Source organism: Gouania willdenowi, chromosome 16 (assembly GCF_900634775.1).
Source record: "Gouania willdenowi chromosome 16, fGouWil2.1, whole genome shotgun sequence".
NCBI lineage: Eukaryota > Metazoa > Chordata > Actinopteri > Blenniiformes > Gobiesocidae > Gouania > Gouania willdenowi.
The window spans coordinates 3,155,268-3,181,456 of NC_041059.1; the positions used below are offsets into that span (position 1 = coordinate 3,155,268).

The 26,189-nt window shown below is 39.5% G+C and overlaps 1 protein-coding gene across 4 annotated transcripts; it reads right to left on the reverse strand.

Moving 5' to 3' along the window:
* Positions 1-342: 342 nt before the first annotated feature.
* On the reverse strand, positions 343-25,786 carry LOC114477913 (mucin-2-like). Of its 4 annotated transcripts, XM_028470606.1 has the most exons (14): positions 25,545-25,786; positions 23,799-23,850; positions 20,795-20,933; positions 20,607-20,730; positions 18,681-18,797; positions 17,192-17,306; positions 15,398-15,544; positions 12,299-12,410; positions 8,885-10,881; positions 7,368-8,851; positions 4,708-4,816; positions 2,991-3,032; positions 2,106-2,216; positions 343-632 (listed from the first exon to the last, which is right to left on the reverse strand). In XM_028470606.1, exons 2-14 carry the CDS (start codon positions 23,838-23,840, stop codon positions 429-431), a joined length of 4,743 nt encoding a protein of 1,580 aa, XP_028326407.1. In that variant the 5' UTR covers positions 23,841-23,850; positions 25,545-25,786; the 3' UTR covers positions 343-428. The 4 variants fall into 4 exon arrangements, with proteins under 4 accessions (XP_028326407.1, XP_028326406.1, XP_028326408.1 ...); XM_028470605.1 differs by having other exon boundaries at positions 7,368-10,881; XM_028470607.1 differs by lacking the exons at positions 17,192-17,306; positions 18,681-18,797; positions 20,607-20,730; ... (1 more) ...; positions 23,799-23,850; positions 25,545-25,786 and adding an exon at positions 15,032-15,121 and having other exon boundaries at positions 7,368-10,881; positions 15,398-15,418.
* Positions 25,787-26,189: the final 403 nt, after the last annotated feature.

The following is a 26,189-nucleotide window of genomic DNA, read 5'->3' on the forward strand; positions in this document are numbered from 1 at the left end:
GGATCTAGATAAGCATAATGCTTTTTTCCGTCGCCCTTTCCGGCATGAAAAAGGACAAAAAAAAAACAATGATGTGATTCTGCTCTGAATGTCAAAATGAATTTCTGTGAATGCAACCATGTCAGAAATGAACTGAATAAATAAATAAATAAATAAAAAAATAATTCTAATATTAAAATTTGTCCTGATGGTGGCGCTAGAGAACAGGTCAAGATTTAATTATCAATGAATTATTTTAATATTCAACAAAGAAACAAAGTGTCTGACACTAAAACTTGGTCAACATGCGTCAGACTCCGTAATATTAGAAGATAAAAGTTAAAGAAAGAACTCACACACAAATACTAGAAAAACATTTATTCGCAAATACGGCCAATAACCAATCATCATCAGTGGGTGAAAAGTGAACAAACAAAACTAAATTAAATCTACTCCATCTTTATCTTCTTGGCTTTCTGTTGGTCCAGAAAGTTCCTCAGCCTCCTCTTCAGAGCCCTCAGGTTCTGCTTTGATTGGTCATTTTTCTCTGCAGCCTGTCCCTCATTGGTCAGAGGCGACGTATCAAACTCTGGCCCAAACGTCTGTTTCAACTTCTCCAGGAAACGCTTCTTCAGTCCATGTGAAGCCTTGTCCTTAAAGAGAGAAACAAAAATACATGTTCACACACAGGCTTGACAAAAATAATTTTAAGAACTTTATTGACAATAAGACGACATGGACACAGGCCACGCCCACTACTTTTTTTTTTCTTTTTCTGCAAAGGACAAACACTTTGCAGACAAAGCGTTTGTCTGTCTTAAAAAGAAGTGCAATCTTTATAAGACAGCAACGTATGTTTTGTTATTACAACGAAATAAATGAATTTATTTTATTGCTTAATTGTGACCGTCACCAGCCCTCCCTAAGGAAGGGTAAGAAACATTTTATTTTAGGGAGGACATAAAAAGAGAGGGCAGTGTTACACCTGGGTGGGGGGAAGGGAACAGGGAGGAGAGACGGTGGGGAAGAGTTAATTATGTTTTTATCCTCTTTCAGCAAACAAAAGATGTTTACATCGACATCTTTAACTTTTCCTGATTATTTAGACCAAAAGTAGCACAAGTTGTTATTGTGACTGAAAAAGCTGCTAAATGATCTAAAAATCAGGCTGAATGTTTCGCTCCAATAGAAAACAATGGGATGTTTACAGGCAGTGTGACATCATCAGTCACATGATTTCAAGATGGAGGAACACAGGCTCTAAAACTGTAAAGTAGTGATGTGTATTAAAGCATTTAACATGTGATATTGAAGGTTTATAGTCCTTTTTCAATAAAGAATTGATTCCAGCAAGATGCATATGTGAAACTATAGGTTAAACAAGAGGCCCTGTTTAAGCAGTAACTCCATGAGTAATTTCACAAGAATTTGGGGATGCTATGGCAAGAAACAGGCATTCAGACTGTGTCTGCAGAGTCCCTCTTGAGTAATAAATTATGAGAGCTAGAGGTACCCTATTTTGACATTAAGGGGAGGTGTACGTCTTTTGGGGCAAAGAGAATGTTAAGTCAGGTGTTAGTGGTTATTCAGAGACATGAAAACCTAAGAACTGATCCAGATGTGACTTGTTTTCCACAAATCTGTGTATTACTGTGCGTGTTGGGGTGACAGGCTCAAATTTCCTGTTTTTAGTTTCCACATGATAATAGACTGTTTCTCTTTACATCAACAACCCAGAAGTGAGCTGACTCCTTATATGGTGATGAGCTAATGTTAAAGATTGGAGGACATACCTCTGAAGCATATATGCGTTTACGGTCTCTGACCAGCCTCAGAGTTGCATTGATCTGGCCCTCAGCAGGTTTCATTTTTGTTACTTGTTCAGGACACTGATTGTATTTAATAAACTGCATATTTTTTACAAGTCATTGGTCCGAAGACTTTTTCCTTCACCACCTTTTTTGTCATCACCATCCACACCACAAGAAACAACAGTAGTCCCATTTTTAAAAGTTAATAAAACGAATATCGTGCAAAATAATGTGTTTTGTTAGACGTAGATGGTGTCGTGGATCAGCTGGTGTCGTGGATCAGCTAGTGACACAGGTGTGTTTGTAAATAAAAACCTGAGACATGTCGTTAAACATCGTTTCCACGTCTGAGAAGAACTGAGCCACGTTTCGATACGGAGAAGGATGATGTAGCGTCAGACGCTTGGAGATCTGCTCCATGGGAAACTGAAAACAACCAAACACATGGTCAGCTTTAGCAGAGTATAGCGCCACCTACTGAATGCTTTAGTCCATCTCAGTACTAATATACCCATAAACTCTCTGTTAGACGCTCCATGGTGTAACATTTAGCGAAAGGTGGCTAAAAAAAACACTTCTTCAATGAAAACCCCTCCCCCTGTGTTAAATATCATTCCTTTTGGGGTTAAAAAAAAAGGCATGTTTTTGTTTTTCAGATTTTTAAAAAGATTCTCTAGTGTCAAACACGGCCCCTAAAATCTGACCATTCATCTTCAAATATAATATGTGCATGTCACAGACAACGTTCATTTATTTCAATTGAAATAACATTTAAATCTTGCAAAATGTAAGAAGTAGGTGGAATTCAAACAGTTGTTTTTTATTTTCACACAAAAATGATGAAATAAGACGTAGTGTTAACCCAGCTAATTGTTTGCTAGTGCACCTACCCACTGTATGTACTAGTTAGTGACATCAGGTGATAACTTTCCCATGACTTTTCATCATTGCTATTTAGGGTTGTAGAATCAGAATGTATGCCCCATTTTCACAGGGGCCCATAAGAGACGAACAACCAAGTCCAGTGTGATCATACTCGAGTATTCTCTCATAGAATTATGACTGAATCCTACTCCCAATCCATCCAGAGATGTAGTAATTAAAGCCTATTGAGTTGATCCCGACAACAAAACTGCGAAAACCTGTGAAACACTTGATTTTATGGAGGCTACGTTCACTTTGTGCTGAAAACACACTGACCTTGGTCTGGACTTTGAGGAATAGCAGGAGAGTCTCGCATTTCTGAAACAGACAAACAGTGTTTACAATCAGTAACGCAAACGTTAAAGTCCATGTAAAGCAGAATTAAATGTGTGTTATGAGTTTGTCACACCACAGAAACCCCTGAGCCTCCTTGTACTGTGTATGGGAGAGAGCAGTGTGAAAGTGGCTCCAGCGTCGACAGTGCTTCCAAAGTGCTTGGATCAGGCCAAACGAGGGGTCAGCGGAATGGTCTGCTCCACCTGAGTCTGAAAATGTGCATCTCTCCCGGGTAGAGTCAGATCTGCACCCGATAGAGGCGAAACGCACAATCGCGGTGCAAAAAAAGTGCTAATTTCGTCGAAAATGTGGCACCAGCTGACACATTTTATTCCAAATATGTGGTTTGATTTTGGCTAGGGGCCAAATTGTGCCCACTGGATGAAACAAAACTTTGTTGTGCTTCAGCAGCAGGGTCAGGTTTATGCTAATGATGGCTACGTTACGTAACGCGGCCCTGATTTCTGACCCGCCCATTAAATCCTGAACACAGAAATTTGAAACAGTTTGTGAATCCTAGCTCTACAATGACATTATAAATGGTGAATGGCTTTTTACAGGTTTTAAGGTAAACATTTATGACCTATTTAAAGCAGAACTACATAACTTGTGCCTAAAGGTCCTTTTGGTTATGTCACTGTCGTAAACACTCACACCCCCTGCCGCCTGCCCCGCCCCACAGCTACATGTGCACCTTTGTTCTCCCAAGACAGTAACAACCGATCACTGATAAATCCTAATCCAACAGTGACACTAAGGGTGCTTTCACACATGTAGTCCCATGTGACCATGTGAACAGTATGAGGAAGAGAGACAAGAAAAATAAATGAGTGATGTGGGAGTAATACAGAAAGAAGTGTCGAAATGTGTGTGTTTGTGCGTGTCCCCAATCACCCCATAAACACTTGTATTACCCTCACAGGGACTACGAGAAGGATTTATTAAGGTAAAGTTCTGCTTCAATGTGTTTAGAAGAAAATGGCTGAATTTGCTTGACAAGGACTTTAAAGTGTTTACGATCAGTAACTCCTTGTTTTCTTTAACATTTTTGCACGTGTATTAAAAAAATAAAATATTTACTATGGAAAGTCATAATTATGAGATAGAAAGTTATAATTAGAAGAAAGATCTTTTTCATGTAAAGTTGCAAAAAAAATACAAAAATGCGACAAAATAATTTTGCAATAAAGACATTTATGTATTTCCACTATTTTACAACTATGTGCCATGTGTTGAATTCTAAGAACTGAATAAACAGTCCAAATGTGTTTTTAATTCATTATTATTAAAAGCATAATAAAAATGGTAACAGTCAGTATCGGTAGACAGCAACAAATGCTCAGTTTGTATCTCAATCATGACTCTTATTATCTCATGATTATGACTTTACAAACTCATAATTATGACTTTACAAACTCATAATTATGACTTTCTATCTCCTAATTATGACTTGCCGTGGTGATTTTTTTTAATGGCGGGAACAAGCTTCCATACATTTATCATAAAAAAGGTAATGCCACTTTCTGAAGAACATCACAGCTAAAAGCTAAAGCTAATGATTCCCCAGAAGCGCAAGAATGTAGCAGAGATTGGATGACGTTGCCTGTACAAAGGGGGAGGAGCCACATGGCGGCTAAAAGGTGTGTGGTGGACTGACTCTCTGGTCTTGAAGGCTGAGTCCGTCTTCAGGAGCTGCAGGTCTCTCAGAGCTGAAAGGATCTGATTGGTTGGACAGATCCTGACACAACGAACAGTTCCAGCTGGACCTGCCACACAAACACCAGTAAACAAGCTAGCAGAAATACATCACTTTTTTGTTTTCCAAATTAAATGAGATCTAAATGTTCTGTAAAGCTAATTAGACACTGAAGATCTCCTCTCTTAAACAGGGAAACAGCTGTTCTGCTGAGTCAGCATTTCTGGGACGAATGAATCAAAATAGAAACATTTATGAAACACCTCCGCCCTCCTTATCGGTCTGACCTACTTTGTGTTCTCACTCCCTCTCATTCCCACAGATCCTCTTCCGGCTCTAATTTATGACCTTTGTATTTTATTTCACTGTGGTCAAACCATGTTTGTTTAGTTTTGTAAAGTTTCCTCGGTTGTCTTGAAAGGCACTTACTGTATATTCAAATAAAATGTATTAATATCATGACCTCTGCCAAGCAGTTAATATTTCCACCAATGTTTATTTGTTTGTCTGTTAGCAGGATTACGTTAAAGAATTTCACAGATTTTGCCAAAACTGTAACCAAAGACAGACCTTAGGCCACGGAAGATTCCATTACATTTTGGAGGGGATACGGATCAGTTTCAAAAACTGAAAAATTAATCTCTCATTATTGCTGTAATTAAAGAAGATTTGTATTGAACTGATCTTTATGAAATTTGACTTGCTATGTTTTGTTGTGTTGGTTTCTCAATTAGCCTGATGCGTTTTGCACATACATTTAGACCTACTGTATGGTCATCAATAGGGAAAAAAAAAATCTATTAGCTTGTGCTGCTATGTTAGCTTAGCCACAAAAAGAATTTTGTTTGATTGGTCACATGATCAATATTCATGTCAGCAATTAGAATAATGAGCTATCTAAGCATTAACACAGGAAAGAACAAATAGTTTTTATAGTAACTATGTGTTCTTTTCTGCCATTCTGTGTATGTTTGTTGTCTTGCTCATTGTGAGGCATTTTGTGCATTTTTGAGAGGTATTTCATAAAGGAAGGTTAACAAACTCTGAGTCTATCCATAAAATCTGGGTCAACATACCCAGTGATGGGAAACTCTGGGTATCTGATTCCATTACAGCTGGTATGAAGTGGGTCAATCAACCCTGAGTATGTAAACCTTGGGTTACTTACATGCACGCGCGCGATAAAAAGCCATCATCAATGGATCAGAGATGACTCGAGCTGCCATGACAACCAAACGGAAGAGAGTGATTTAAGGCGTTTTTTTTTTTTATTTAATATTATTTAATAATAATAATTAATGTAATATTGTCACCAGAGTCATCTCAACGTCCTAAAAATTTTTGTAAAAAAACACTGAAGCAGGACACGAACCCGCAACCCATTGCTTCCAAAACCAACGTCACAATTCACTGCGCCATCATACCTTCAAAGATGTGCGATCTACAGATTTAACTGTATAACAATATAAAACAACAAGCGAGCCTTAAAAGTGGAGTAATTTAAATTATCATCTCCTCCTTTATATTATCCACAGGTTTGTATTCAGGGAGCTTTACTACGGATCCACAATGTTATAAAGAAAACTACCGTTTGCACAAAAAAAACATAAAGCAACACAACATTAGTAATGATGTGAACACGTCTGTGGTGTGTGATGTGACTAATGTGTTTCAGAGAGAAGTGTTAAGGTTCATTAAAGTGTTCAGAAACGATGTTCAGGTGGGCGGAACCAGGTAGAAGAATGTTTGACCAGAGAGACATGTAAACCCATGTAAATTTTCGATGTACAAAACAGGGGACGGGACCTAGATAAGCAAACTGCTTCTCTCGTCTCCTTTTTCGGCATGTACAAAAAAAAAAAAAAAAAGTAAAAAAAAGTGAATGTAACCATGTCGGAAATAAACTGAATAAATAAAATAAAAAATTAATAGAAACTCAGGGTTTCTTCGATAAAACCTGCGAGCAACCAGGTTTAGTTCACGGACAATGTTGCCATGGTAACATACTCAGAGAAGAACATACCACGCATTTAGGAATGAGATACTCAGAGTTTCCCTCATTTGAGCCTGAACATACTCAGAGTTTAAACATAACCTGCTTTATGGAATACCCCTCAGGTGTCATTTTGTAATTTTTTCCTGAAAAAGATATATTTTTTGGAGTTATATTGTGAATTTGTGCTGCCATTTTGCATTTTTTTTTTTTAATAATATTTCTGTATTTCTGTTGTTTTGCTAATTTTTGGATTGGTTTTGTGTATTTTCTTTGTTTTTCTCCTGTCTTTTTCTGTGGTTTCCTGCAATGTTTTTAATTCTTTGTCATTTTTTATGTATTCTTGCTTTTGTTTTATGTATTTTTCTGTCATTGTGTACATTTACTAGGGCCGCTAGTTGCTTATGACTGCCCTTGGGATAACCTACCCCTGTTTGGAAGCCACTGGCCTATATTTTAGTTTTTGTTGAAATGTCATGCATTTGGTCCAGAGCGTTAGCCATCTTGCCTTTGTTTGAACTTTTGTTGAAATAACATTTTTACCCAAACTAACCCCAGACAATAACAACTAAATTGGCTCCCTGATAAAGGGACACCTGGCAGACTTGTTATTCAGGAGACGTCTTACATGGAGAGAGATTTGACCTTGGGGACGTGGCAGTGTCTGTGGAATCCTCGAGCGCAGACAGAGCAGATGATTAAAGACTCAGACGACGTGCACACAGAGCAGGAAAGAACTTCAAGAGAAAACGGCGACTCTGGAAGTAGCAAAGGCTCCATTAGATCCAAACCATCCTCTACAGGACTATTCAGGACGGTGTCCATTATCACACAATCCTGGTCCATCTCATCTGTAGAGTCTGTTAGGTCTATAAAGTCTGAGGATGGATGAGGGGTTGGGGACTGATACGCCTCAGTTTCCTTCAAGTAATTTTGATCGTTGCTTTCTTCAATAACCACATGAAAACTGGGCAGTGGGCACCCTGGCTTGTGGTTGGATACTGGGATTCTAAGCAGAGACACTCGTGGATCAAACAGCTTCATTTTGAAGTCCTGATGTTCAATCACAGTTCCCAACTCTGCCCTTTCAGCAGTAGATAGTTTGTCTTCTGCTTTGATATCATATGTGGAGGTGATCTGTTCATATTCCTCTGTGGTGGTGGTTGTTGGTTCATTTTCATCTGGTTCAGGATCTTCTGGCACTGTTGAGGTAGGTTCATTGTCAGCTGTTGCAGGTTCAGATATTACTTTGGTTGTAGATTCTCTTGGTTTTGGTTCAGGTTCTTCAGACACAGTGGTGCTTGGTTCATTGTCCACATTGTCTTCTTGATGTAAATTGCAGCCAAGAGTCTGATCACCAGAGGAGACTGGATCCAATGTATTTGAGGTGTTATCTTCCGAGTCATCACTGAGACTTGTATTTTTGGATAAAGTATAAAGAGCTACTGTAGGAAACTGAGGCACAACTGGGATGCACAAAGTCTCAGAGTTGGTTAGGACGAGAGAGCCCTGGACGTTGAAGGGTAGAGCCCTTACATTTGGAAGTAGTTCTGTTTGGGGAACAGTGAGGACAGGACAGGGTCCTCCTAATGACGGGATGCTGGGAGCCATGGTTTTTACCAAGGACCCGACTGAAGCTGAGACAGTGTTTGGGCTGGGGACCCCGGGAGCCTGATGTTTGGGGGCTGTGTTAGCCTCGACAGAATTTTGGGTTCGAACACCCACGGCCTGTATGGAAGTCGGGACGGGGAACTGCAGAGCTTGAAAGACATTTGGGCTGGGGACAATAGGAGGCTGTACAACATTACGGCCGGATACCATAGGAGTCTGGACAATGTTCCAGCTGGGGACCCTGGGAGCGATATTGTGGCCAAGGACCCCTGTAGTCTGGACAAAGGTCGGGCTGGGGAAAATGGGAGTCTGAACAAGTTTAGGGCTGGATACCATGGGCGCCTGGACAAGATTAGGGCAAGATACCATGGGAACTTGGACAACATTAGGGCTGGATAGCATGGGAGTCTGTACAACATTCCAGGTGGGGACCATGGGAGGGACATTGTGGCCAAGGACCCCTGTAGTCTGAACAGAGGTCGGGCTAGGGAAAATGGGAGCCTGGACAACATTAGGGCTGGATACCATGGGAGCCTGGACAACATTAGGGCTGGATACCATGGGAGCCTGGACAACATTAGGGCTGGATACCATGGGAGCCTGGACAACATTAGGGCTGGATACCATGGGAGCCTGGACAACATTAGGGCTGGATACCATGGGAGCCTGGACAACATTAGGGCTGGATACCATGGGAGCCTGGACAACATTAGGGCTGGAGACCAAGGGAGCTTGGACAACATTAGGGCTAGATACCATGGGAGCCTGGACAACATTAGGGCTAGATACCATGGAAGCCTGGACAACATTAGACGTAGAGACCAAGGGAGCCTGCACAAGATTAGGGCTGGATACCGTGGGAGCCTGGACAACATTAGGGCGAGATACCATGGGAGTCTGAACAACATTAAGGCTAGATACCATGGGAGTCTGAACAACATTAGGGCTAGATACCATGGAAGCCTGGACAACATTAGGGCTGGAGACCATGGGAGCCTGGACAAGATTAGGGCTGGAGACCATGGAAGCCTGGCCAAAATTAGGGCTGAATACCATGGAAGCCTGGACAACATTAGGGCTAGATATCATGGAAGCCTGGACAACATTAGACCTGGAGACCAAGGGAGCCTGGACAAGATTAGGGCTGGATACCGTGGGAGCCTGGACAACATTAGGACAAGATACCATGGGAGTCTGAACAACATTAAGGCTAGATACCATGGGAGTCTGAACAACATTAGGGCTAGATACCATGGAAGCCTGGACAACATTAGGGCTGGAGACCATGGGAGCCTGGACAACATTAGGGCTGGAGATCATGGGAGCCTGGACAAGATTAGGGCTGGAGACCATGAGAGCCTGGACAAAATTAGGGCTGGAGACCATGGGAGCCTGGACAACATTAGGGCTGGAGACCATGAGAGCCTGGACAAAATTAGGGGTGGACACAATGGGAGCCTGGACAAGATTACGGGTGGATACCATGGGAGTCTGGACAACATTAGGGCTGGATACCATGACAGCCTGGGTGGGGGCCCTGGCAGCGACATTGAGGCCGCGGACCCCTGTAGTCCTGATAAAGTCTTGACTGGAAAAAGTGGGAGCCTGGACCAAATGCTGGCTTGAATCTCTTGTAGCCCGGGCACAAGTCGAAATAGGAGCCCGGACCAGGTTCTGGTCAGGGACTCTTGAAGCCTTTTGGATATTTTGGACCCTGCAAGTCTGGTTGACGTAATGGCTGGGAACCGAAGGAGGCTGGTTAATCTTTGGGATTGAACCTTCCAACAGACCTGCAATAAGGGGACATCTGACTTCTGGTGGGATTTTGGCAAAAGTCGTAGTACTTTTAGAAAATGTCAAATCACGGGAAGACTGGGTGGGATTGGCTATTTGATTTGGGGAAACAGGTTGAGGAGAATATTGTATCTTTTTTGACACTGTGGCATTGGGATTAGTGACAGAAAGTGAAGAACCACTGAAGGAAGTATTGGGAACAGTTTGACATACAAAATTAGAGTTACTTTGAAAATGGGGGGACAAAGCCGTCTGAAAGGAGGTAACACAATGGGAAGACAAATACGGAGGAGGGATCGTCTCGGGGTACGATACACTGTAGTTTGACAGGTCAATAGTGGGACCCAACAAGTCCGTTTCAGACCTCCTAGTCTGGATTTTGGAGCTGGATTTCTGTGAACAAACTGAGGGAAGACTCTTGTTCGGGGCATGAATTGTTGCAATGGAAGTTGTGGAACTGCTTTGAACAACCGGGTCAGTGATCACATTAGTAGGTCCTCCAACAAGCAAAGAGGAGTCCATACTGGTCGTTTGTTTGGCATCGGCGTCACAGGTGGATGTGTTTTGATGGAGGACACTGGAAGTGAAACTGCAGGATGATGTGGAAGCAGAGGAAGTGGAACAAAGCTCTGATGAGGATGACTTTGCTGGTATGATGGTATCAGATTGAGCAACATTGTCCTTAATGGCCTCTTCTTGAGGCACAGCGAAGGGGATCCAACCAGTTTGAAGAAACACTGAAAACCAAAAGACAAACAATCTGAATGTATGACATCTAAAAAGCTGCATCAGTACCACCATAAACCATCGTTACTGACAACCCCTTACAGGAGACCGTGGCTCGGGTGGTAGAGGGGTTGTCTTCTGATCCAGCGGTTGGGGGTTCAATCCCAGTCTATGTGTCCTTGGGCAATGGTTGATTAGTGCCTTCCATTGCTAGGTTAACGTTAATGCTAGGTTAATGCTATCACTAGGTTATTGCCCTTGCATTTTGTTGTAATTGTGTTTCGTTGCTTATGTGATGAGGAGCTTTTTCCTAGTCCTACACTGTGCACTCTACTATGGGAACACAGTCTAGGATCTGCCTTTTTTCCCCTCTCCTTTCCTCCTATTTTTCCATGTAAACATGATGGCGCCTCAGATGGCGTGTTGGTGCGCATGTTCTTTGCACCAACTGCCAAGTTAAATTCCTTGTACTGTGTTAAACTGTACCTGGTGTCCTATATTTGGTCTCTCTTCCTTTCCAAAGGAAATCCTAAAACAATCCCTGCAGAAAAGTCATTAATAATAATTCAAAATAACCCATAATCACACGATGCCACAACCTGCGCTAATGCTCTACATAAACACAGAGGTGACTCCGCTCCGTCTCCACCTGTCAGCACTCAGAGCCCTCATGTCACCGGTAACTTACCGGTAAGGATGTGTAATGTGTGAATAAATGAGAATATATACGCAGATAAAACAAAGCTATTGCTGATCATGTGAACAGTTTGGGAAAACAGAGATGAGTGAAATAAATAAATGATGTGGAGGAAATACAGAAGGAAGTGAGGAAATGTGACGTGTTTGTTTGTGTGCTGACAAAGCGACTCTGAAAATGGATGGATGGATGGATGTGTGTGTGTTGCTACTGGAGCACTGGGTTGTGAATGTGTGCTTCAATGTAAAGTCCTATGTTTGGTCCTGGTTTCTTTCTCACATGGTTAAAGACCGCACCATGCTTCACTTGAGCCGAACCGAGACCTACATTTTTCAGACGACCAGAGTTTGCTTGTTAGCTCCGCACCAGAGTTCCAGTGACGTTTCACATATCGCAAAAAGACCGGAGAATCCGAGGAAGCGAAGCATGATGGAAAAAACAAAGAGGCATGTGTGAAAGCACCGTAAAAGAAAACTTTAGATGATCGAATAAAACTTTGTTACTAATTCCTGTCATACAAGTCTTTCGAGTCAATAAATCAACTTTGGTGCGATTATCTACGACACCAGTGCTGATATTTCAGCACAACGGAATGACCTCGAGTGTGATATTGCTTGATTCTTACATGGCTTAACACAATTACAAGTCCTACAACGAGGAGCATCCATTATTTTTTCCAAAGAAGTATTTTTGCCTTCACAGAAGTATGAAGGATGGTTCCACCAACTTACCCATTCTCTCTATTATCTCAGACGTTTTCTGTTGAGTACATACTAATAAGTGAGACATGGTTGAAGGAGGAGACAAATCCTGATCCCTTGTGATCTTCAGGATTTCCTTTATCTGTGAATGAGAAATGAACCAAGGTCATGAGGAGGAGATGTTTTCGCTTGTCTGACGTCAACGTGCTTGTGTGTGTGCGTGCTGAATTATTAGTTTAATCTTAGGTGAGTCTGTTCTATCTAAGAGAAAGTGTTCAAAGATATGCACTGAGTATTAAATCAACTGGTGATTTGGGCTTCTCCATTATAGAAAAAACAATTATCACGATTATTTTAGTCATAATTGAAATCACGATAATTTATAAATCAAAAAGTTATTCATTTTTTGTACAAAACAATATAAATTATATGTTCTTAAAACATAAATACAATCCTTCAAACACTACAATCAAGTATGTTCACTTTAGCACAAAACAAAAAATACAAAAAATGGATTTGAATGCAAATAATAAAAAGGTGCAAAGCAGCAATACAAATATTATTTAAGTATGTTCCCTTCTGTAAACAAATGCAGTGCACTGCAACTGAACTGCTACGGACACTAAAAAGTAGTCAGTGCCTTAGTAGAGATACATACTACTGCACTTTATGCATATTTGTTTATATTAAATTAAAATCTTTAAATGTTTATTTTCACTAAAACATTATGACAAATGATTTTAGGTGTCGCAGATTTAGGATATGGGCTGGGATAAGATATTTTTTTTAAATGTAAAGTGGATCTTCGAAAAATGTTACGTAATGGTTAAATTGTACAAACACGTTTTTCGATTATTTAAAGTTGTTAGTGAAATAGGAACACGGGGTTTTCCTGTGAAATGTAATGAAAATGAAACGATTACATGAATTAGGAGAAATAAAGTGTTGCATTTGGAAACCTCAAGTCAAAACATGAAACTTTAGTATATAAGTGCGTTTTAAACGGGTAGCCCTTCAGACTGTTCACTAGCTTTGAAGTAGCTCAGAGTTTCAGAAAGGTTGGTGACCCCTGCTGTAATAAATATTCTTTGAACACTTAAAGGAGCACAGGGCAGGATATGCGAAAAATAAACATTCATTTTAAGCTTTTTTTATTGCTAATGATGATGAAGCCCTCACAACCAAAGAGAATGAACCCACACACATTTTTCCCTATTGCATTGAACAGATTGTGTGATACATATTTATTCTGCTGTTCAGGGGCCAATTTCGCAGCACAGCTCTGCAGACGTAATGTCAAATGACGCTGGTACGCCTTCTCGACGGCTTGCAGAGGCGTCCCAATACCGGAAATAAAGCACAATGAGAAGAAGACGGCTTGGAGACTGAAATAAGACGAGCACCGTGGACTAAACTACTGTTTGGTTCCACAGATGTATGCAGAGGCATGTGCACAGGTCTTGCAGTAAACTGTCACATGAACGGCAAGTAAATACTGTAAATAACCGTGTCACAGTTAGAGTGTGGATCGGGCCGCATTTTCTCGTCCGAGACCGACCCAATAGTGAAAACCTAATTTTTTCCTTAAAGAATATTTTAAGGGTAAGTACTGATTCTATAAACAAACAACTGTTAATGTTGTATGGGGTGTATTAATCATTCATTCATTATTCTGCAAAAGAAATGCTTATTTAACCATTACAGCTATTAGCCTGTTCTGACATGTCACACCTGTTTACAGCTTTTTGTAAAGACACAGATGCAAAGCAAATGTTAAGTGATACCCAAAACAACACCTGTTTTCCACAGAAGGTGCTAAAACTATCACCTCGAGGTGTAAGAAGTCACACTTTACTTAACAGGAAAACAACGCCTTGTTATGTATCAAGTGTTAACCACAAACAACAACAACTAGTATGGAAACCACCCTTTGTGAACACCTGTTACGCCAGCTGGGCCATGACATCTGTGTGAACTTTTGTCCTATTTTTCTATTCGCATAGGTGGTCAGATCATGTATTATGACATATTATCACGCCATGCTTCAGGCTATTTATACCACTGATATATTGTGTTCGGGGGCTTCTCTTACATGGACATTCTAGTTGTTCATGAAACCCCCTTCTTTCTCAATCGGCTGATAGTTTAAGACTTTGATACTTTGAAACTTTTTTTTTGATTGACTTTTAATTTTTGTAAACCTACAATAAAAATTCATTAACTATTAAGAAGCCTACTTGATTAAATTAACCGCCTGCAAACACCCACATCTGAGACGGCGCCTGAGTGGAGGACACACTTCTAGGCCTCTGGTAAGTGAGCCTGCCCTTGGTATCCTCTTAATAGGGGTGCCCGGGGTGGGCTAACTCATGCTGTTGTAAAAAAGAGTTGTTTCCAGCTTCGACCTATATTGGATGGGTCTTAATATCAATCCCACAAAACTATAGCGAGACTACTCAGAGACCAAAAATAGGATAGACTTCCAATAGGAGGAAGTACATTTAGTCCTTTTCTTTATTAGATAACAATAATAGAGGATAGGCAGCCAGCTTCGGTGACAAGGTAGAGGGGGAATTCTTGTTTGAGTATGACAGTTTTAGATCCCCTGCCGTTATAAAGTCCCGCAGGCTAAAGACAGTTAATGTCAACATTAGATCAGCACATGGGTAACAAGCGAACGTCAAACACAAACAGGGATGCAGTGCACGCAAGAGACCCATGGGATTTATTTCCATAATACATGTATCAAAGATAAGGATATACCATGTTATTATTCCTCTGCTCCATCCTCCCTCCACTGGGATCCTGTTCTCACTGTTTCAGTTAAAGCTGCATTCTCCAGGGCTACAGCAGCTGCAGCAGGAAAGGAAGAACGCTGCATGCAAACCAAAATATCAGCTGTGCTCCGGTGATAAACAGTTGATGCGCGCCCCCGCAGCGGCTTGGCTGATGACTGCCGTTACCCTAACCACTGTGGCGTCACTATGGAGTCTGATTTCTCAATTATGTTATTTTTGTAACTGTTCAGTGTCATAATTGAAATTGCAATTGAATTACAATTGTTTGTTTTGTCTTTAACCCTTTGTCTTTTTGTCATTGTGTCAGTCACAAATGAAACCTGCACTGTACCTTCTTCCAGTTCATCAAGACCATCCAAAACTCAGTGGTGGACTGAGATTCTTCACAGGCTTCCATTATTTCCGCATGATTCCGCTGCAGCTGCTTCAGCGCCTCCATCCGACTGACGATCTGCTTACTCTCCAGGTTGCTCTTCTCCTGCACGCAAAACACATTATAGAAACCAGCAATGAGCTAAATGTAACAAAAAACTATAGCTCTGTTTGAGTGAGAAAAACAAGTGGCGGGGCCATACCCAAGTTGGACTGACTGCAACAAGAAATGCTGTATTTTCATCATTTTTAGGCAGGGCTACCGGACTCAAAACACCACTCACTTTGTTCTTGTTGTTGTTCTTCTTGCTGTGTACACTAGTTAAAATCACTAATCGTCTGTTATTCGTGAGAGGATCGAGCTGAAATTTGGTAGCTATAATCTATGGATGGGTATGCATTGACGCTCAGACCCCGAATTTTGATTTAGGGCCCAGGGGGGCCCAAAAGAAAAAAATAAACGAAAGTCAATTTTTCATTTATTTGCGAGTCAAATATTACAATGGTTGGTGATACCGAGTCATTGGCACATACCAATATATAAATGGGGCCCATTACCCCGTACGTGTCACGGGGGCACCACAACTACTCCTCTGTTAGTTCTCGTTAGATCTGAATGCAGTTTGGTAGGAATGCTCTATAAATAAATATGATGAAACGCTCAGAGATCTTTTTTTGAAATGCGGCCCACCTCCCATTTCTGGTCATTTCCAAATTTATGGGAACATAGTCGTGTGATATATCGTTTCAAAGGTAATGCAACGTAGATTACGATTATGCCTCCCACAATTCAATTAGAGGCCTGACGGGCCCACCCCTCTTTTTTCGGCTATTTCCACTAAAGTCGTTTTCTCATTTATTTGTGAGTCAAATCTTGCGACAGTTGGTGTTATCGAATCATTGACACATACCAATATATGTGTGGTGATTAGCTCTCCCATCCACTAGGTGTCAGCCTGAGTTCTACTGGTGTCTACAGTTATATTGCATAGACACACAGGAGTAAGTGTCGTAGAAGAATAATGTTATGAGCTGTTCCTGTTTACATTAAAAGGTGGAGTCTCACGTTTTATTGAAAACATTACAATAAGAATGGGGCCCATTACTCCGTATTCTGATGTAGCTGGTTATGATTTACAGTCCACATAAACAGGACTGAATCATAACATAATCTAACCACTAGAGCAGACATGGGCTCGTCTGTGAACGGTCACATTTACAGACCTTGGAGTCACTGTTACTTACCATTAAACGGAAAGAGATATGTCACCTTTATAAGTGCTGACTAGGCCACTGGGAGTGAGGCCCAAGGCCAAGACAGGCTGACTTGATAATAATGTATCATGTTTTTCTACAGTCAGTGTCTTCTCCTCGTCCTTCTCTCTCTGCTCTGTTTCAGGTGTCGTGAAGCTGATGATGTCAGTTCCTGATCTGTGGTTCACGACTCAACTAGTCTGAGACACTCTGATGTTCTATCTCTCTATCCTGTTCTGTTGGTCCTTCTGTCCTCTAACCACAACCAGTCCACGCAGATGGCTGCCACCTCTGAACCTGGTTCTAACAGAGATTTCTTCCCGTTAAAAGGAAGTTGTTTCTTCTTCGTTAAATGCTTGTTCATGTGGATCTTTCTTATTATGAATTTTATATTTTGATAAGCGCATTGAGATGACTTTGTTGTAAATTGCGCTATACAAATAAACTTGAATTGAATTGAACAATTAACCTTATTGTGTGTTGAAAGACAATACTTTACCCCGATCTCTCTGACGATGTCCATCATCTTGGTTTTAAGATGTTTTATGGTCATGTTGAAGAAATGAAGCAGGTCTTTCCTCAGGTGAGCTTTACTCTTTTCAATGTACTTCAACCTAAAACCAAACACAAACACATACAGTACACATGCACGGCTTGTGTTTTTAACTACTTACTAATACTTTTACTGATACGTTTACTAAAGAAAACTCAAATAAAACTCTGAAACACATTAATAAGCACTGATTAGAGCTGGGTATCGCCAGGTACCTTGCGATATGATAAATCACAATATTTTTGCCCTTGATCAGAATCAGAATTCCTTATTAATCCCAGGGTGAAATTGCTTTTATTACAGCCACTTAAGAAAAAAAAAAAACCAAATAAAAGAATAAAACGTTTAACAAAGATGAAAGAAAGAATAAATGTTAAAGAAGTGTTTAATTAAGTACAAGACTGTTAAAAATAAGGATTAGATACACACACATTGCAGTAGTAAAAATATAAAGCAAGATAGATAATACTAATAATAATAATACTAATTATATTGTCAATCAATTTCACATGAATGACAGCCCAGTAAAACACACACGCACAATATTTGGCGCCAGTGAATCCATAACGTATCGCGTGACAAAACCTTGCGATATATCGTAGCGATATTTTGGCACAACCTTACCACTGATCTAAACTAGGGCTGGGCAATATATCGAGAATCAAGCTATATCAAGTTTTCTATTTTGGTGATATAGAAAATTACAATATCGCATATATCTATATATATATATATATATATATATATATATATATATATATATATATATATATATATATATATATATATATATATATATTCATATTTTATTCTGTATTCAAATACTAACTTTAATACAAACCTTAGTCAGATATATTACTGTGCATCCTAACCCAGGCCTTCATCGAAACAAGCTACACTACAGAACTCACTCACACGTGCTGTCCCTTACAGGAGAAAAAGCCAAAAGTGATACATTTTGTGCAGCTGTTTGTTAATAAATGTCCCCAAAATAAATAAATAAATAAATAAATAAATAAAAGTCCCATTGTGAATTTTTTTTGCCTTGTGTACTGTATTTTGTTGTCCTATGAATTTTCATTGTTCTTTTGTGTGTTTTTTTCTGAGTCGTTTTGTGTATTCATTTATTTGTATGTACTGCATGTTGTTCTTTGATTTTTGTTGTTAAATTGTGCATTTTTTTTCTTTTTGTGTTTTTTTGTGTATTTTTTTGTGCCGTTGGTTTTTTTTGTGTGTATTTGTGTTGTTCTTTTGTGTATTTCACTGTTAATTTCCATCATTTGTACATTTACATTTGAGTGGTGCTATGTGCCCATGTTTGTGATACATGCACATTTTTCAGTCGCTGTGAGCAGGTTTTTGGACAGAGAATCGTGGTGTATCCCTAATACAAACTGTAGAACAGAGGCGTGTCATTGTGTAACTGAGCATCTACCTTGTCTCCATGTCTCTCAGACTCCGGTTCACCGTGTCTGCCTGAGCTCTGATTGGGTTAACGGCCGCTAACATGTGCTTCTTCACGTTGGCCATGGATTCGCTGACAAACTGGTAGCTGAAACAGGAAGTGAAAGATGGTGGACGTGATGGAACTGTACGAAGATGAGGGTGGAAGATACGATCAGTGAATTAACTCAGGACCGTGTGAAAATAACCACACATATCACGCCAGGGTTGGGCTCAATTATCATTGTAATTGTAATTGTGTAGCATTACAATTTAAGACTTGGTTTATTCACACAAGGTTTATTAGGAAATCTTTATAAGCTATTGCTAGGTTAGTGTTTAGCTAATTAATGCTACATTAATGCTATTGCTAGGTTGATGTTAGGGTAATTATTGCTACGTTAATGCTATTGCTAGGTTAGTGCAAATGTTCGACTAATGCAATTGCTAGGTCATTGCTAATGCTTAGCTTATGCTATTGCTAGGCTAATGTTAATACTAGGTTAGTAAAAATGCTAGGCTAATGTTATTGCTATGTCCCTGATATGTTAGTGTTAATGCTAGGTTAATGCTAATGCTAGGTAAGTGCTAATGCAAGGCTAATGCTATTGCTAGGTTAATGCTAATACTAGGCTAATGCTAGATAAATGTTTATGTATGTGCTAATACTAGGTAAGTGTGAAGGCTATTGCTAGGTTAATGCTAATGTTAGGTAAGTGCTAATGCGTGGGTAATAGGGATGTAACGATTAATCGTAAGGCAGTTAAAAATAGATTCATAGGTATCACGGTTGATATCGATTTTCTGACAATTGAATCGCAGTACTTTTTTTAACCAGCAGAGGGCGCTATCCGGAAGTGTTGGCGGTGGGCGGAGTCTGCTAATACTTTCTTTCTGGCTGCCTTCTACTCTTAAATATGTTAATAAATGATTCATTACCCCTTTAGCACCGAAAGAATATCTGTAATATTACTTGAATATCTGCAAAAGTCACGTTTTTCTATTAGCTCTGTCTGCTAGCATAGCTTCTCTTCTTCACTGCTAGAATATCTGCATGCCAACCGACCACTGTGTTACCAGCGCCCTCTGCTGGTCCAAACAAATATGACGTAAATCAGTGCAATGACATATTTTTCTTTTTTTAAAGTCCAATTGTAAAGGCACAAAATAAATTTTCAGTTGCACTTTTAAAAGAAAAACTATTATGCAGTTTTGCATTGTTTATTATAGAACCAGAATTTAAATTAATAGGCTTCAATTTCATTTGTATTATTCCTTTGTTTATTTAATTCAAGATTTATTTTTAGTTAAATTGCATTGTTTTGAATAGTTTATCAAGGAATTCTTTTGACAATGAAAAATAAAAGGAAAATAATACAGTATTTTCTAATTTTTCCCCAAAAAAAAAATTTGTCTACAGTCCCATTTTGTAAATGAAAAAACCGTGAGAGAATCGTATCGTGAACCCAGTATCGTGAATCGAATCGTATCGGGAGTTGAGTGAATCGTTACATCCCTAGTGGGTAATGCTATTGCTAGGTTAATACTAATGCTAATTTAATGCTATTGCTAGGTAAGTTATAATGCTAGGCTAGTGCTATTGCTAGGTTATTGCTATTGCCAGGTTAATGCTAATGCTATATTAATGTTATTGCTAGGCTAATGCTAATGCTAGGCTAGTGCTATTACTAGGTTCATGCTAATATTAGGTAAGTGCTAATGCTTAGTTACTGCTATTGCTAGGTTAATGCTAATGCTACGCTGAAGCTATTGCTAGGTAACTTCTAATGCTAGGCTAATGCTATTGCTTGGTTAATGCTAATGCTAAATAAGTGCTAATACTTGGTTTCTGCTATTGATAGGGCAATGTCATTGCTAGGTTATTGCTAATGCTAAGTTAATGCTATTGCTAGGTTACCTGTGGTTCATGTGGTTCATCAGCTGACAGTCCTTGCAGGTGAACGTCTTACAGGTGAGACAGATGAGATCCAGCAGCTCAGATGGATGCTGATCACAGTGTTTGCTCTGAGGTCCTGGTTTATCTGAACATTACATGAATTAGGATGAATGTGAGATCTAAACCTGCTGGTCGAGCCGCTGCCTCACCTTGTACCAGCTGGTTGTGGAGTCGATGGTTTCTGGTCAGAGAGACTCGTCGATGAGCCAGCTCGCATTTATCACACAGACCTCCATTACAGTCCAAACACCAGACGGCAGCAGCGGCAACGTCACAGTTACCACACAGCTGAGGAGAGAGTTAGGATGGCATTACAGTAGGAGTGGGATCTCCAAAATTGATAGCACTTCTCTCTCTTGCTCCGCGCTGCAGTTGAGGAAACGGTGCCCGCTCATGCAACTTGGCTGCGGGTAATGCAACTTTGAATGCGTGGGGTATAAACATCAATGTGCTCCTTTGGAGTGAGTGTGGTCCGCTATGAACTGAGCCAGACATAACGAGCCGCTCACTGAGTGCGCGCAGACATTGAAAGCAGCAGTAAAAAGGAAGAACGTGCTGAGCTCAGCGATAGAACGTACATGCTCATCAGAATCATCATGGAGGGACCAGAACTGATGGACTATGATGCCAGGACAGATGTTCAGCTGTGGTTCACCCAGGGCAGGGGTCTGCAACCTGCGGCTCTGGAACCTAATGTGGCCCTTTGACTCTTATGCAATGGCTCCCTATAGCTTTAAAAAACACTATTGAAATAAATATTTTTTTTTACAGAAGCTATTAATGATTAATGACAAATAAAATATAACAATTTGTTAACCTAAAAAAAATCACGTTGTGCAATGACTCAGCACGTTCCTATTTCACCTCCTACAACATCTACAGACCATCAACTTTCCTGCACCTGTGGCTAACCTTAAGTTTTAAATCCCTGGTAAGATAATTAAACCAACAAAAAGACTATTCTGGAAGAAAATAGAGATTTTAATTGTGTGGGAACAGATTCATTTAACTACCAATATACAGGTTAAATATGCATGTTTTATGTGTGGCAAGAAATGAGCAATTAGCATGTGTTGATCACATGATCATGTGTTATCAAGTTACTTTTTGTAGTCTTTCAAACATATTAACTAAAAAACAAATCTTTATATAACATTGTGTTCATGTAAACTGAGATGTGTAAGAATTTGAAGATGAAGATACTGTTTTATTTCTTGATATCAATTTATTTTATTTTATTTTAAACTGTTTTTAAGTTGCCATTTACATGATCAATGAAAATCAAATCAAACATTATTCTATATAATTTTAACTGTATAGAATTTAATACACTGTATTGTCATTATTGAGAAGGTATTTTTTCAGCTCCAGGAGGACTTTAATCTAGATGAGATGATGTTAAATTGTTCCTTGGAGAGTTTTTTTTTCCTGCTTGCTCTCAGAGGAGAAGAATGCTATTTTTCCCGCTTGCTGCTCTTTTGTCTTGTTCAAATCTAACAGGAGCCTCTCTCAGCATCCTGATCCTGAATCTAATCATGGAATTGATTATCTGTTTTCTCTTCGCTTTTGGTCAAATCTCTCTACTAGAAGGACGGGCAATGGGAGAGTTTGCAAGTCCCGAGGACATGGAAGACCTCCACCACCACAATGGAATTTATGATATTGGGTCTTCTGCTGATTGGATCTGGCATTTTCCTGATCTATCGCAAAATTGGATTACGATGGCAGCACTATTGGAAGCCGTCGTTAACGACGAAAGGAGCCAAACTCTCCAAGGACGGAATGTTGATAAGACGCTCTGACCTAACCCTCACTTTTCATGTACACCTGGACCTGCTAACGAACTCTCGAGGTCATCTCTATGTGAGAGTCTGATTAAACAGGCTTATCTCAACGAATACTTTCACTCCTACTACATCACTACATATCCTGTCTTTGTCACCGTCTCCTCTGGCTCCACCCCCTCCTCCTTCCGAGCGGTTGGCAGTAGGAGGCGTGCCACAAGGGCAGCGCCATACTGTGGCTGACCTGTGAACTACCCATCCTAAAGATCCATTCCCTGTGCCAACGTGCTGTTGTATAGAATTGTATGTTATGTTTGTTGGTTTTCGATGCAATGTTTGCTGAAGAGTTTTTTCATGATCTCAAACTCCGCCCCTCTCTACGAGGGCCCAGTTTGGTTTTTGCTTTTTTTTTTTTTTACCTCTTCTTCCTCCTTATTGTTTCATATTTCTCATCTAAGAAACAGAGTGCTGCTCTTGCTGGCTGCCCCCCAGTACTCCCGTACCTGTCCTCCATGTGATACTGTATGTTAATGTCCTTTATGTTTCTTGGTCAGGATGTAACTGAAACTGAATTTCCCCTCGGAGATTAATAAATATAATCAATCAATCAAAGGTTGCAGACCCCTGACCAGGGGAAGAGGGTTAGGAGACCCCACTATAAGAACTGGACCCTCTGAATTTAATACCATGGGGTGAAAAAATACAAATGCTAAGTTGGTTATGCTACTGTTAACTTGATTCAAGTACAGCATTTCTGCAAAAAAAAAAATTAAAAACAGAATACATGAAACCTGCTTTGGTGTTAATTAAAAAAAAAAAATAAATAAAAAAAAAAATTGTTACGTCTTCTTTTAAATCTGTATAAAATAAATGACCTGTTATTTCAGCCACTGGTTGTTGCAGAAAAACTTAATACTGACACCAAAACATTAAGCAAATATATCTCAAGTCATAATCAATCTTTACTTCATACAAAACTACGGTACGCCAGTTAAGTCAACTATTCATTAGCTTGCGTGGCTATGTTGTACACTCCCCCCACCCTCGCTCAAAAAAAAAGGATAAAAGGGTGCGACCAAATTGTGTGCTGGTGCAACCAACTGAGAAAGATAGTGTAGAGCTCTGTGTGGTGTGTATTGTTTAGATAAAGGGCTGGGATACAAAACATCTAACTGACCTTTTAATGCTGTTCTGAAAAGTAGCAAAAGCAGCAACTCCTGAAACGAGTATTTTGTGTGGTTTGGATGTGGTAAACAGGAACTGAAGTTTTATTTTAAACAGCGGAAGTGAAATCATTCATTCATCTTTACGAGGCGATGACTAAAAATTACCCTGAAGGAAATTTAACATTTACAGCCAAAAAAGTTACCTGCAAACTGGGAGCGTTTACTGGTTCCTTTGGCGTCTCCATGTTTCTCCTCCTGTGAGATAAAGTAGATTCTGGTAAGAATCAATAAACAGATTTACAAAACACAGAAATGTTCTCAGGAAACTATCAAAAGCTATAATAATATACAGTATACAATATAACATAATATAATCATAGCTGTGGAAACTAATACATTTTTATCAGTTTAACGTATTATTTAACGTAGGTGTTCATGTACATGTACTGTATTTATATATATATATATATATATATGTATGTACTTGTGCAATCGGACGCATGTGTGTGTGTGTGTGTGTGTGTGTGTGTGTGTGTGTGTGTATATTGATATATGCTAAATTTCGTACATAACTTTTTCCCCTTTTATAACACTCATAACTTAATTGTAAATTTTGTTAAACATGTACAGTATATAGTTAAACGCCTATTTTTATTTTTACTTTATCTTATTGTTTTGCACATCACAAATGTAGCTATTTTTTTAAACATTTAATCTTTTTGTGTGTACATCGTTCTATGTCACACTTTGTTTGGCAATGCGAGAGAGCGAGAGAGAGAGAGATTTGGATTTTAACGATTCTGATTCCGATTCTCAAAATCGATTCCTGTTCTAAACAATTCTCGATTCCGATTCTTTGCGCCACTATATTGAAGTGACTGCAGTTGTGTTCGCTGTGAACGCACCTTTATACAAACCCCGGGTAAACAAATGGAGCAAAGAGGGCGGAGTAATACAAACCGCAGAAACAAACTAATACGGGCATTTAGGACCGAAAAACAAATCGAAATACAAACATCTCTTTTTAACAGTTCCAGTTCTCAGGGCCCAAACCTAATCATCAATGAGTCCGTCTACTCAGGAGGTGGGGCGTCCAATCAAATCTGACGTTGCACACCACTGAACCAAGCAGCAGCCATGTTCAAAGTCTCAGCTCTGTCTGTCCTTGAACCGCAGAGATATTTGAGCCACACACACCCAGAGATTCCATGCTTTAAAGATAGATGTATTTCTGTTGTCCCATTGTGCATTATTTTCCTCCTTTCGTGTGTTTTGTTGTCCTGTTAAGTATTTGTGTTCTTCTCTTGTGTGTTTCTCTGTTAATTTGTGCTTCATATTAATTTTGTGTATTTTTTGCTCGTCATTTTGTGCATTAACTTTTGGGGGCCGCGAGTTGCCCATGTTTGTGACACACGCACAACTTTTATGTTTGTTTTTTTTTTTTTTACCTAAAGCACAGTGATGTTATTCTATGAATTTCTACCATGAACTGTCTTCCTGGTAAGACTTTGTTTGAATTAAAACTATCGGTATTTATATTGTATATCGCCATTTTGATAAAAAAATATTGAAACCTGAATTTTGCTCCATATCGCCCGGCTCTAGTTAAAATTGCTTGTTTTCCCACACCTAAAGCTGAATAGCAAGCACCAGTTGTTTTGTTTTTCTCGTGCTTAGTCCACACTCTGCTTCAGAAAGAAATCCCCTTCAAAATAAATGAACTAAATCTACATAATTGCATATATTTTGGGGCCCACGACCCACTGAAAGGCAGTCTACGACCCGCACGTTGAGAAGCATTTCAAAATTGAGGAATTTAAACTATGAAAAGTGTATTAATTCATTAACTTGTACTTATTATTATTAAAACTATGATGAAAAAGATAAGTAGTTGAACAGTTAATGCAGTTGTAGACACTGGTACTACACAGACTTTAGCTCGGATTTACCTCCTGACTTTGTCTTTTCTCTCCCCTCAACGACCTCCTCGACACAGCCACACATTAAAAAGTTCCTCTAAAAGGTCCGAATTCACATTTTGACACTAAGGAATCTTCACGGTTTGACGAAATTGAAGCATTACAAACTTGAAGTGGCAAAAAAGTGATGCTTTGTTGTAGTTTTCACTCCGAACACAAACCTCTACTTCTTCACTGAGACCAGGGCGCGTGAGAGGCTCAGCTCTAAGGAACACAGGCGCCCCTTATGGCCACAAATAGAACTGCAGCTCAGGTTCACGCTAACATAGACATAATAGAAGTGTATAAAATCTATGGAAGGGACGCGTCTATAGCGCCGCCATCTTGGAACGGTGCTGGTGGAGGCAGCGGTGCATGGACATTACGAAAGAAAGAGGTATTTTTCAATCTCTAAGTAGAATTATTCGTTGAATTTTGAACCGATTTCCAAACTGTTTAATTTTTTAAAAGAAAAAGTCACAGATGTAGCTAGGATACAAGGTGTTTTGATATATTTAAAATGCTGGTTTTACTACTCAACACTTAATCTCCACACCCACATTTTGAATATTTCAGTTCTTTGGCTACAATAATTAATGATGATGAAATAATAATAATAATAATAATAATAATAAT

Bases quoted from the DNA above. Each gene is read 5' to 3' on its own strand.
- LOC114477913 (XM_028470605.1), bottom strand. From the start codon at position 23,840: ATGGAGACGCCAAAGGAACCAGTAAACGCTCCCAGTTTGCAG. The intron at 20,731-20,794 runs GTGAGGCAGCGG...TGTAATGTTCAG, and splicing joins CCACAACCAGCTGGTACAAG to ATAAACCAGGACCTCAGAGC. The intron at 4,817-7,367 runs GTAAGACGTCTC...TTTGTGTGGCAG, and splicing joins AAGGTCAAATCTCTCTCCAT to GTCCAGCTGGAACTGTTCGT.